This window comes from Corticium candelabrum, chromosome 22, assembly GCF_963422355.1.
Source record: "Corticium candelabrum chromosome 22, ooCorCand1.1, whole genome shotgun sequence".
NCBI lineage: Eukaryota > Metazoa > Porifera > Homoscleromorpha > Homosclerophorida > Plakinidae > Corticium > Corticium candelabrum.
The window spans coordinates 2,913,801-2,925,647 of record NC_085106.1 but is presented as its reverse complement, the minus strand read 5'-3'; the positions used below and the strand labels follow the sequence as shown (position 1 = coordinate 2,925,647).

Sequence of the window (11,847 nt, the reverse complement as noted above, 5' to 3'; positions counted from 1 at the left end):
ACCATCCTACTTGACCTCGACTTGTAGGCATCAATGTTCAAGTTGGTCTCCAACCATGATGTCACCCACATTTTACAGTTTGGATGTGGACAGGGATAAACTTCATAAATCAGCATAAGACCGACGTCAACTGTGGATACAATGACGTCAATGCATCTGTGACATTGATACCAGTCTATAGACCAATGTCAGCTGTAGATACATCAATAGTGTATTGGATGTTGGTCTATCGACTGACAAACATCAGTCAATCATCAGTGTATTAGTCAATGTGTATGGGTGTATCAGTCATCTGTATATCAGGGTTGATGTGTGGACAGCTGACTTCAGCCTTTGATGTCACAGCTAATAGGGAGGTTGACCTCTAGGAATGAACTTTGACGTTTCCTATACCCTGATGTATCAACAGCTGACGTTGACATTGACCTCAGAGTATCAACAGCTGACATACAAATTAATATCAACTGGATGTATTAAATTTTGTAGTAACATCCAATATTTCTAGAATTTCCAAGTTCATTTGTGGAATCAGGAGGCTCTCTGGCATCAAGCTACGAGACTCAAAAGGATTACAGGAGCTACGTATTACATAAACATGCTTTGGTACGTACACTGTACTCAATAAACCCAACTGACAACACAATTTACGAAGTACAGAGACTACATTTGTATCAAGCTTTAGCAATGATTGTGACCGAAGCTATCAACAGGTAGTAGCCTGTCTACTTGAATTGGTGGTAAGACTGATACCTCAGGAAATAGGCACAAGGTCTGCATTCTTAGTTTGCTTGACTTACCACATTATTCAACCAAAATAATATTTAGGTACATTGTTTACTCCAGGAATAGACACCAATTCCATGTTTGCTACACTAAAATACCCATGTTGTTGTTTCACACCACAGAGTACACTATTAGTTGATGTTTGTGGTACACTAAAACATAACCACACTGTTGTTTCACATCCCAAAGTACATACCAAGTGTTTGTCCTACTATACACCCGTGGTGTTGCTGTTGCAAGGTGCACACAACGTCACAAGGTGCACACACAAGGTTCCCTCAGATATCCAGAAATAAATGTTTAGAGCATTAAAACAATTTAAAAATGAGCTGTACTTAGTACTGCCAAGAATACATGGCAAATGGCACTGTGCTTACATTTGCTGCAATCCTGCTTATGGCTAAATTGCCACCACAATAAATGAATACTACAAGATTTTTTCCACTCTTTGCTTTTTAATTAATTGCACTCTTGTTCTCGGAGCACAAGCATAGTATCAGCAGTATCGGGGCTAGGGGGGGCTAAAGCCTCCCCAATTTTTTAGGCATGTCAAGAAAAAGTGCTATGTTTCCCTCAGGTTACCAAACAGTGAGATGAATCTTTGTCCATCACACTGTCCCAGCATTGGCGGACATCCATACTGTTCCCAAACTTGAGGGCCACACGACGCTGGTGCTCAGAGAACACCTACTGTACCAGTATGCAATTACTATTCCGCCTTCAATTACTATTACGCCTTCAATTACTTTCTATATAAATGTAGTTGATGTGTGGTCACCACTGTGTCTCATACTAGGCGGTAACTTTGTTCTTGTTGTCAATATGTCAAACTACACTAGGCACTCTCAGTTGCTACTGGCTACGACTGCCACTATGACACTAATCCATTAGATGGCATCCTCTATCAACATGAGCACCCATGCATATGAAACTCAAATACAGACCTGCCATCGGGAGTGCCAACGAATTAATCTCAGTTACAATGTGAAAGGAAGGTTTGTTAGTTATCTTGCAGTCTGTACTGTCTCTTGTAACATTGTAAGCACAAGTGTGTGTTCTTGCACAATATCGCTTTACCTCAATGTCACAAATCAATTTCAATGCACATAACTTGTAAGACAGAAATAAGACAATCAATCCCTGGCAAAATCTATCAGGGTTAATTTATTATCAAGCAGCACCTAAATATGTCTTTGTGGTACCTACTGATCATTTGAGCCTGATGGATTTACTTTGTCAGCTATATTAAATAATGTTTGTAAATACTTTTCTAATGCAGTCTTGTCACTCTTGCGTTATTGCTCAGTTTTCATCTTACAGCATACTACAGAACATCCTGGTAAGAATGTCAAACAAACTCCCTAACTGTGTTGTTAAGACAATTTTTTTAGTAATTAGTAAGCTGTAACCCAGCAGCCCCTATCCAAGTTCATTGCATGGTCGTGAATCAAAACAGGGGTGTGTTTTAGATTCCATAGTACACCACATCAATATCCCTTCTGATACAATAAATAAACAAGTCCAATAGAGCATCAAGGTTTAATCACATTCATTTTGGTCACATCTAGTCAAAGCAGGGGAGTAGTTATGTTTATTGATTATGTTTTGTTTTATTGGTATTGTTTAGCACCTACATGGTCTCCCTGCAGGGACCATTTAATAAGAGTTGTATTAGTGGTCAATTATGCAATTATGCAGTTTCCAATCAAGCATGTGACAAATAGAAACTGGGCATGCATAAACATTCATCTTCCTACCAAAAGAGATACCACCCTAACTCTCTCCAGGGATTCTCATACACTACCTACCTATCTGGCTGTAGAGACTTCCATTAGTGTTGTGTTGTTCCATCCAACTTTCGAGTAAATTTGCAACTAAAGCCTAGGCTCTACTCATAGCATGCTCCAATATGACACAATCACAATCTGAAAACGTTAATTGTCATGTACACATGAATGTAAACACTGTATTCTTATCATTCCTAGATCATGACTGCAATCTCTTTCTTTACACCAGCTGTAGGAGATCCCAATTTATCTGTCAAGATTGCTGTCATTAGGGAATTTTATTGACCGCCAAAGTGATGCCGCCTTGCTGCTTGATCAATACATTGCTGAAGTTAAAGCCACAGTTAATTAATTAGCACTCCACCTGCTGGGATGACGTCAAACGAAGCAAAATTGTGAAAGTGACTCACCAACCAGGAGACTCCAGGATAATTACAGGGTCCGACCCGTAGGGCGCAAGCTCGCGTCCCTTGTTAGCGAGTGTAGTGATGTGTGCGGCTGCGTAAGCAGTTCCGTTACCCCTTGCTGCGAAACAAATGAACTGAGAGTGACCAATTGTTGCGGAAATCGTTACGTCACACCTCCTAGGCAGAGGCCCTTAGAGTCTGCACATACCAGACCGACAACTCCTGACTGACTCATTCTAGTAAAAGAAAGAAAGAAAAGGAGTTGTTTGACTGGTTCAATCCGGCGCTTGACGTCATTCACTGACATCCTAGACAAACTGTCTGAAAGCGATCCAGAACTTACGTTTCATCCAATTGCCTCTCCAGTTCTTTCTCCATGATGTTACAACTGGTAAACCACGTGATTCGTGCAGACGGTCTGCATGTGACTGCGCATGCGTTTACGACCAGCTATGGATGAGAGATATGGATTATTTGCTCTGGATTTATTCCCTTCCGTGTACACAGGAATGGCTCTTTTTACTCAAGTAACCAACGCATCTGAGTTGAGATCTCTAATCATGGAAGGTGCTCTATCAGCGGCTCTACTGCGACCACAACTTGTTCTTGATCCGTTCCAACTACTGGCGTCAGCTAACAAGGCCGTTCATGGCCTGATGAACGAATCAATGAAAACAAAAACTGTTCATACAGAAATAATCTTCAATTTGTCTCCTTCTAACAACATATCAGAATCATTCAAGAAATTCGGAATATCAGATGATAGCCAAGAGGTGCTTCTTGCCGTCATAGACGACAGAAACGCCACGTCTCTCAGAGCAGCCTGTGACCAGGTGAAAGGCAAACTGGTCCATTTGGACAGTTTGACAGACCTAGCTGATGTGCCGCTTGTAAAGAATTTATACAAAGTACCACAAGATGAACTTGCAATTTCCTCGTTACTATACGCTGTGGTATCGCGAATGGCTACCAAAGAGGCTATGAAATAAGTGCATGTTTGTAGTTTGGTCACATAATTATATTTCAAAGGTTTCAGTTGGTTTCATGTTGTTTGGTCTAGTATCATACGCACGCATGAACCTAACAAATTACAGTTGAAAATCTTTCTCAAAATCATAGTCAGAATCACTATCTGTCCGTGCCGCTGTCGGTGAACTCAATGACAATCCACTTGTACCGACCTCCAGGTCATCAACCACTGGAAACAATTAGACAAGCCAAGCTAGCACAACGAGCACGGGAGTACAACAGTTCATGATAACAAACCTCTTTGGAATTTCTTGTTCCGTCTCTTCCGGGCCTTCAGCGCCTGTACAACGCAAATGCAAACAAAGTTTAAAATACATGTCATTGACCCGTTGACGCTAATCACCTCCTTCACCAATTTGTTTGTTTGGGGATTCAGTGCTTCCTTGGACATGCCGTATTGTACGCGTTTCCTACTAGCACTGGGGGCCTTGCGTTTTACATCTCTTATTGCTACCACCATGTTTACCTTAATGACCAAGCACAACGGTAACCCGGGTTAAAGTCTAACAGGAAGCATTATATTCACCTGAGATAAATCAATTAGCTCTGGTGCAGAATCAGAATCACTTTTGACCACCTTCAGAGAAATCGACTCATTATGACGCAATCGACCAATGAAAAATATTCAATTCCTGCCATTTCCTCTGAGTTGACTGCATCTGGTGAGGCAGCTTCTAAAGCATGACCTGATTCCATAAGTAGCCCTGTACTTTCACCACTTTGTTCAATATCTGAATTTTGAAACCACAAAATGTATCAAACACAGAATATTCCTTCACTCAGTCTCCTAACAAAGTACCTCCTAAGACCATCTCCTGCTCCTCCATTTCTAAAGAAGCCTACAACAAATATTAGTGATTCTCTATATAACAAAATCAAGATAAAGAAGTCGACCATGTCAAAACACTTTCCCCATTCAGCAACAACTCTTGCTGACACCTCCACTTGTGTCTCAGGTGGGTGGGTGTAGAATCGGAAACGCCCACTAACAAAAAAAAGCAAGCAGTCTACAAACACAATGTATTCTGTATGATCTCTCCTGGTTATGCTTGTACCTATTCCAGTCTTGAAGTAAACTCCTGGCTGCTGCAGCCATATCAGGAATTCCTCCTTTGGACAAACCAACTCTCACGTGCTGTTCATTCAGCACCAACTTGCACTTACCTTTTCTTAGTTTTCCCTTCCGCAAAGCCAAATGCGAAAGAAACTCGCCGACATCTCCATATTCGGGTATACCATACTGCTCCATCACCTACAATGTACAGGCACAGTTGGATATACTAAAAATTAGATTATTAACAATAGAAGCAATTTGCTACATATTATCACACCTGATCCCTCTGGCATCTCTGTATGATCACTTCTACAGGAGACACAGGATCGACTACATCTTCCACCTAAAACAAATACGATATATGCAGTTATCTGATAACTAGCTGCTTTATATCTCACTCACTTACCTTTATACAGTTCCTTAAGACTGCTGTGGCTTGATCCAGTCCCTTACCAGATGCCATCACTATACCAGGACAATCCAATAATTTGACATGCTTATCCAGATGCACCTCCTGCATAGCTCTGGCAATCAAGCATCGTTACCAGAGATGACACATCAGAAATCAGGTAAGAGGACAAACTTGGTAACTCCAGGAATGGCACCAACCATGCATGCCCTCGATCTCTTTAGACTATTGATAACACTACACCAACAAGAGCAAATTTTAACATCATATATCCACTAAGGGAAGCACAGAGGAAACACCAACAGCAACCTGCTCTTTCCAACATTCGGAAAGCCTAGACATAACACTCCATCAGTGATGCAAATAACCTATTTGATATAATTACATACCAACTATGCCTACACGGATAGCAGTCTTCACTCCAGCATTGCGACAGTAATTGCTCAGAAGCTTCATCAGTGTGTCAGCACCAAGGCATCGACTGCTTGCCAGCAAATCAGAAGAAGCCAAGCTTGTCGATACCTTACTTTGACTCTAAACCAAATTATCTAAACACATCAAATGATGCCATATTTAGTTATAGATACCAAGTTCTGACGTTGTTGTTGAGTTGATGCCTTGAATGCGACAGTGGGATATTCATGTCTCAAGTACTTGAGCCAGTCCTTTACATTATCAGAAGGCACAAGGTCTAGCATACAGTATGTAGCTAATGACATTTAGTGACTAGAACAACACCGTTTGAGTGGTGCATACCTATTTTGTTCAAAAGTAGGACAAGCCGTTTGTTGGGTCCAGATGCAAATACAGCTTCCTCTACCTAAACCATTAATTGGTAACTCAGAGCTTACATCTCATAGACTAATATTTGGCTTCCCACAAGATCTAAATACTCCTGAAACCTATGTACGTAGGCAAACGTGCACTAACTTGTGGGCAGCGGCATCCCAAAGGGTCTCTGGCATCTAAAACTTCCAAAATGACATCAGCCGCATCAACCACCTATAGTAAGAGAAATATATTAGCTACAATAAGTTAATTTAATTTAAACAAAGAGTGGGGGAGTGGGCTGTCGAGACAAGACTAGTAAATTCTGGATTCATAGTGTGTAAAACCTCAGAAACGCGACACCATTGCTAAACAATCACCTTCTTGAACTCCTTCACGTAAGCGTGTCTTGAACCATCTAGTCAGAGGGAGTGGAAACCTATAAGAGCAAGCAACAGCCGGCCAGACTCACCAGTTGTATTACTACCAGCTGCAGGCAATGAGTACATTTGGGGACTACTTGACGATGTCATCTATTCAAGAAGACGAAAGCTTAAGGTCAGCATGACAGATTCTCTACTTAATTAGCACCTAACTAGTGCGTAAGTTAGCTTTACCTTTTTCTCAAAGTCTGCAGAACGACGAGCTGCATCTTTCTGCAAGTTCTGTAGACTACCGAGTTTACGTCTCTTTGCATGCTCCTTCTTTCTCTGCTCTTTCTGTCGTTGTTTCACTTCTTCCAGCTACGTCACGTGCGTAAAATTTCGAAAACAAAAGTCTCGGAGGTTGCTCGAAAATTTCCGCAATTTACCCGTCTCTTCTTTTCTTCCGCTTGTTTCAGTATTTGGTCTTTGAACGGGAATAGATTTGGTATTCCGGGATCTTTCTTTGTCTCTGTTGGAACGGAAACTGGTCAAGCAAGTCCTAGTTCTACGATGCTGTTGTCAACCAACTTCCTGTCTTAGATTTAGAGCGCTTCCTCTCTTTTCTGTTATGTTCTCTAACCTAGAGCGTAAACGAGCTAGAGAAACCGTCGTCCATTTATAGCGACCTCTAAATCGACCTTCTTTTCTATTTTGTATCGTTTCCTGGCCGGTACTCTCTTACTCTTTTTCTCTAGGAAGTGGTTAGAACAAAACAAGGTCGTGAGCTTAGCATTTTTGCCGGTTTGACTGAAAACTTACTTGGCCGAACCATGATCCTCCCGGATGCGCCGATTCCTTGAACACGCACGCACGTGGTACAGTCCAAATCGGATACCAGGATGTCTCGTGCTTATGTCATGAGTGCATTGAGACATTCGCACGGACTCCATTTTCAAACACTTTTTTTTGATGTACGTGCGTATGAACTGGTTACGAAAACGATAAATATGCTACTGCTGACGTCAAACTGAAATGAGACTCCATCGCGTCACGTGCCTAATTTTATTGAGGGGCAGTGTTTAGGGCGGAACTAATCGATGATGTCAGTCCCATGACGACAGTATGCAGACGCGATATACAACAACACTATAGCTCCACCCACCAAGCTGCAGCCATATCATCGCCACAACCCGGGGATGATTTCATTTAGGCCACTCTCTATTTAGCCACTGGATCACAAACTTGATTCATTTGCTCAAAGTGCTCGTCGTCTTGCAGGATGTCTGTCATCAGTGGATGCAGTACGAGCAGTACAGGCAGTACGGGAAGAGGACACACCATCGGTCACTACCGTATCGTGCGAACTCTCGGTTCGGGAACATACGGCAAAGTAAAGCTCGCAGAAGACTTGAACACGGGCAAAAAGGTGAGATTTTCGCGCCCTTCTTGTCTAACATGCGACACCTCACCCTCTCAACGAGAATAATTTTGTTATGGAGCAACTTTCTGTATTAGGTTGCCTTGAAGCTGATTGAGAAGTCGAGTATTAAAAACGAGAAGGAAATGCAGCGCGTACGGCGTGAGGTAGCGATTCAGTCAGCACTACGGCATCCGCACATCGTGGAGATATTCGAAGGTCAGTCAGTGTGTACATATCATAATCACTGAATCGGATTTGCCGCCCCTGCTTCCTCGTGTTAGCCGCACTCACGCAAATGTAAGGCGCCAGGCGTGCTGACGCTTGCAACTACACAAGGAAAGGACTGCAGACGTTGTTGAACGGGGGAGGTAGACGTGGTGGGCGCGATAGCAGAGCGATTGCGAGAGGAACCCATCAAATGTCATCTTTACTTCGAGGGGGTTATTAGCACACGCCTTCGTGAGAGACGACACTTACACTGCATGACATTCGAATCGGTATTGGCTCAGATTTCATGACAACAAAATAAATACGCCCCTTGCGGGTTATTATTCCACCTCGCGTTGGTTCTCGCGAATCCGTACTACAATCGTAAACAACACCTAGGTGTCTTACGGGGTTATGCACTCGACTTCCTTTTCAACCATAATTGCCTCGAGTTTAGTCGCTGTGGTCGACACATATCTAATGTAATATGCTATCTACATTGATGTTAGTATAAACATAACCTCTAATGTGTGTCTCTTTTTTGGTTAGTAATGGAAGACAAGCAGCGAATAATACTGGCGATGGAATACGTAAGCGGAGGCGAACTATTCGACTACATAGCGACGAAAAAGACACTCTCAGAGACAGAAGCGAGACGCACGTTCAGACAAGTTGTGGCGGCGGTGCACTACTGTCACGAGGTGAGTCCCATTACGTTGTGGACCTGAAAACCTACACTGACCGTAATCGCTAGCGTTCGGTTGGGCGGGCTTTTCTTTGGTGTTCTTCCGCTGAGTTTTCTTTTCGGTCACCGGGGAAGCGGTATCGTGGCTACGGATCGCGCGTGTGGTAACTTATCCATCTCACTGACCTGTTATGTTGTGTTTACAGAACGGTGTGACACATCGAGATCTGAAGCTCGAGAACATACTGCTGGATGAAGACAAGAATGTCAAGGTGGGCTTCGCGTTGACTGCTGTGTTGCTTGCTTGTTAGTTGGTGCATGCTTGTGTGTAACCGTCGTGTGTGTTTGCTTATTCTGTTTGTCTGCTGTCGCTTATTCTAATGTGTTGAGAAACCACTCACAAAGTGGTGACCGCTATTTGTGCGAGGCACTCATGTGATTGTTTGCTGTTTTAGATTATTGACTTTGGACTTTCCAACACGTTCAGTCCGGACGCCTATCTTTCTACGTACTGTGGCAGTCCGTTGTATGCGGCACCAGAAATGATCCGAGGTATCAAGTATGTTGGACCCGAAGTTGATTGTTGGAGCTTGGGTGTTCTCCTCTACACACTTGTCTGCGGTACCATGCCGTTTGATGACCGAGATCCGAGGAATTTGGTTCGATGTGTCTCCAGTGGTACTTTCCACATACCCAGACGGATGCCTACTGGTAAGTAGATAAACTTAACTCGCGTATCTGTAAGAGAGCTAATGTCTGATTCATTGTGTTCAGGCGTTCGCAGGCTTGTCAAACATATGCTGTCTCCCAATCCAGACCATCGGGCTAACATAGAAGATATCAATAGACATCCCTGGTTGTCTGAGGGATATGATGATACTCCGAGTGAAGAGGTCAAACCGAAACTCCTTGCTCTAGCATCGAAGGCATCGATGACACGATTTGCAAGTCGGACCTCACTGAACCGACACAGGACATTGAGTCTTCAACATTCGGCTCCTCATCCACCGACCACCGGTTGCCCCAATCCTGTCAATCGACGAAGATTCAGTGACCAAAAACACCCTGCACTTGGAGGGATGAGTGTCAATAGGGATTGGCTATCGATGAGTAGTCCTGAGAGTTCACCCGTACGGATGCCCAAGCTCTTGAGCCCTGTTCACCAGAGGATACTCAAACTACAGCATGAAAGCATCTCGGAGAGCAGCAGTGATGAGAGTACTGGTTCGAGTGCTGCTAACCTTAGCAACAGTAGTCTCTTTTACAAAGTCAATCGACCGAGAGTAGAGTCGACACAAAGTACAGACAGTGGCTACGCAGAACATTTGGAAGACGTGAAAACCGAGATTCTTTCGGCTATCAGGAAGCCTGATGTCGATGATTCAGAACTGAATGTTGATAATAGATCAACGGTGCTCTCTACTGTGTCGATCCAATCGGACAAGAAGGGACGAACGCGATTGACAGACAGAGTTGTACGGAAGCTGTTTGGACAACTTCTCAAAGGGTCAGATATACTAACGAAAGCGAACTAGATGCACAGTGACAGAACATAGATTTTTATTCTGTTTACTAGTGTATATACTATTGTATTATAAGAGGTTTTCATAACATGTGTAAATCCACGGACATGAACAGGTTTAGACCGAAACACTGGGTTTTTATAAGCAAGAGTTTTTATGATAATATTTGTAAAAGAAAAATAGAAAAGAATTGATGTCAATATGTCTGATGTGTCATGCCGCTGTGGTTGTTATGCTAATTAATTATTTTCCCGGATTTTCACTATGGAGTTCCTTGAAAGGAGGCGGTAGTTGTGTAAACACGTGAGAACAACAAAGACTAGCTTGAAGAACTAATTACTGGTCTCAAAGAAATTTGAACTGTATAGGTATCAGCAATGAGCCACAGTCGAATTGACGTCTTTGAGGTTTTCCAACTGAGCTTGTCAGCATGTTCAATTTAAATTTTCTAGACCACGCGTTGGTGGTACACTTCTCAGCCTGTCACATGAGCATCTGCTTGTATTGCACCTGCTCCAGTTTCCGTACCCTAGATATACACACCCACGTCTCCCATACAATGCATTTCACTTTCCCAATCTCCCTCTAAACTACCACTGCTTACAAGTCTCTGCCCACGAGCGATGAATTGCCAGCGTGTGTATGTATACAACGAGACAAAGATAGATCAAACTGCGACCAACAAAAATAGATATAGAACTGCTGACATGCATGTACAAAGGTCAAAGAGATTGATAAGCGTTTGGCCCATGGATATACCCAAAAACAGACTCGACATTACACATCATGCACAACAGAAATTGAAATGGGCAGTAGAACATTACACAGCTTTATTACTAGAGTTGGCATATTGCTCTAGTGGTTACTCCTATCTAATTAGAGACATACCTAGGGCTGATGTTTCTTAATTCATAACTTCAAGTGTTTTTCAACTACGTCCTATTAGTTCAGTAGGCGAGCACACAAACACACACACACACACACACACACACACACACACACACACACACACACACACACTTCTCGAGTAGCATAAATTTGATTTTACTACAGTGTATCTATGACTAGCTGTTGGGTAGCTTAGAACGTGCAGGTGTGAGTAATAATTAGTGAGTAATAATTAGTAATAACCATCTGAGGGTCTACCACTACAGCTAGCTATGGGCACCTGTCAAACCAATTGAAATTATGTTTATCAGTATTTCAGTTAGTTTCTAGTCACACCTTGCAGGTCATTTCTACACAAAGCCCGGGATCCATACATAAAGACCAGGATTATGGATCGTGGTAGGTCAACAACCGAAGTTGCATTAGTATGTGAAAGTTGGTCATATTGTAATGCAGGACAAGAGTAAAGTTATTGGCATAGTTTCAGTCCAGGTGTCCATGTAAGTATGTATATACACACTG

The 11,847-nt window shown here is 42.6% G+C and overlaps 4 protein-coding genes across 5 annotated transcripts; 2 read left to right on the top strand and 2 right to left on the bottom strand.

Annotated features, from left to right (window-relative positions):
• Positions 1 to 2,620: 2,620 nt before the first annotated feature.
• LOC134197324 (ragulator complex protein LAMTOR5 homolog) lies at positions 2,621 to 3,401 on the bottom strand. The gene is made up of 4 exons (XM_062666618.1): positions 3,321 to 3,401; positions 3,152 to 3,213; positions 2,981 to 3,095; positions 2,621 to 2,896 (listed from the first exon to the last, which is right to left on the bottom strand). Exons 1-4 carry the CDS (start codon positions 3,353 to 3,355, stop codon positions 2,839 to 2,841), a joined length of 270 nt encoding a protein of 89 aa, XP_062522602.1. The 5' UTR covers positions 3,356 to 3,401; the 3' UTR covers positions 2,621 to 2,838.
• LOC134197322 (EKC/KEOPS complex subunit Tprkb-like) lies at positions 3,283 to 4,067 on the top strand. Its single transcript, XM_062666617.1, has one exon. It carries the CDS (start codon positions 3,412 to 3,414, stop codon positions 3,964 to 3,966), a length of 555 nt encoding a protein of 184 aa, XP_062522601.1. The 5' UTR covers positions 3,283 to 3,411; the 3' UTR covers positions 3,967 to 4,067.
• LOC134197320 (guanine nucleotide-binding protein-like 3 homolog) lies at positions 3,978 to 7,796 on the bottom strand. The gene is made up of 24 exons (XM_062666614.1): positions 7,422 to 7,796; positions 7,301 to 7,353; positions 7,191 to 7,242; positions 7,049 to 7,131; positions 6,855 to 6,980; positions 6,710 to 6,770; positions 6,618 to 6,655; positions 6,400 to 6,471; positions 6,226 to 6,289; positions 6,057 to 6,160; positions 5,859 to 6,003; positions 5,779 to 5,803; positions 5,644 to 5,706; positions 5,467 to 5,584; positions 5,338 to 5,403; positions 5,171 to 5,258; positions 5,062 to 5,116; positions 4,901 to 4,991; positions 4,806 to 4,845; positions 4,643 to 4,737; positions 4,533 to 4,583; positions 4,350 to 4,472; positions 4,244 to 4,286; positions 3,978 to 4,175 (listed from the first exon to the last, which is right to left on the bottom strand). Exons 1-24 carry the CDS (start codon positions 7,432 to 7,434, stop codon positions 4,066 to 4,068), a joined length of 1,779 nt encoding a protein of 592 aa, XP_062522598.1. The 5' UTR covers positions 7,435 to 7,796; the 3' UTR covers positions 3,978 to 4,065.
• Positions 6,634 to 10,637, top strand: LOC134197321 (NUAK family SNF1-like kinase 1). Of its 2 annotated transcripts, none has more exons than XM_062666615.1 (7): positions 6,634 to 6,795; positions 7,881 to 8,028; positions 8,118 to 8,238; positions 8,779 to 8,930; positions 9,121 to 9,186; positions 9,370 to 9,625; positions 9,689 to 10,637. In XM_062666615.1, the coding sequence occupies exons 1-7, from the start codon at positions 6,737 to 6,739 to the stop codon at positions 10,447 to 10,449; spliced, it is 1,563 nt and encodes a 520-aa protein (XP_062522599.1). In that variant the 5' UTR covers positions 6,634 to 6,736; the 3' UTR covers positions 10,450 to 10,637. The 2 variants fall into 2 exon arrangements, with proteins under 2 accessions (XP_062522599.1, XP_062522600.1); XM_062666616.1 differs by having other exon boundaries at positions 7,829 to 8,028.
• Positions 10,638 to 11,847: the final 1,210 nt, after the last annotated feature.

Coding starts and splice junctions, on each gene's coding strand:
- LOC134197324 (XM_062666618.1), bottom strand. CDS start 3,355: ATGGAGAAAGAACTGGAGAGGCAATTGGATGAAAC. Junction 3,096..3,151: donor TAAGGGCCTCTGCCTAGGAG/GTGTGACGTAAC, acceptor TTTGTTTCGCAG/CAAGGGGTAACGGAACTGCT. Junction 2,897..2,980: donor ATCCTGGAGTCTCCTGGTTG/GTGAGTCACTTT, acceptor CTTTAACTTCAG/CAATGTATTGATCAAGCAGC.
- LOC134197321 (XM_062666615.1), top strand. CDS start 6,737: ATGAGTACATTTGGGGACTACTTGACGATGTCATCTATTCAAGAAGAC. Junction 8,931..9,120: donor CGGTGCACTACTGTCACGAG/GTGAGTCCCATT, acceptor TTGTGTTTACAG/AACGGTGTGACACATCGAGA. Junction 9,626..9,688: donor ACCCAGACGGATGCCTACTG/GTAAGTAGATAA, acceptor CATTGTGTTCAG/GCGTTCGCAGGCTTGTCAAA.
- LOC134197322 (XM_062666617.1), top strand. CDS start 3,412: ATGCGTTTACGACCAGCTATGGATGAGAGATATGGATTATTTGCTCTG.
- LOC134197320 (XM_062666614.1), bottom strand. Junction 6,981..7,048: donor CGGAAGAAAAGAAGAGACGG/GTAAATTGCGGA, acceptor CACGTGACGTAG/CTGGAAGAAGTGAAACAACG. Junction 4,584..4,642: donor CAGTCAACTCAGAGGAAATG/GCAGGAATTGAA, acceptor ATTTCTCTGAAG/GTGGTCAAAAGTGATTCTGA.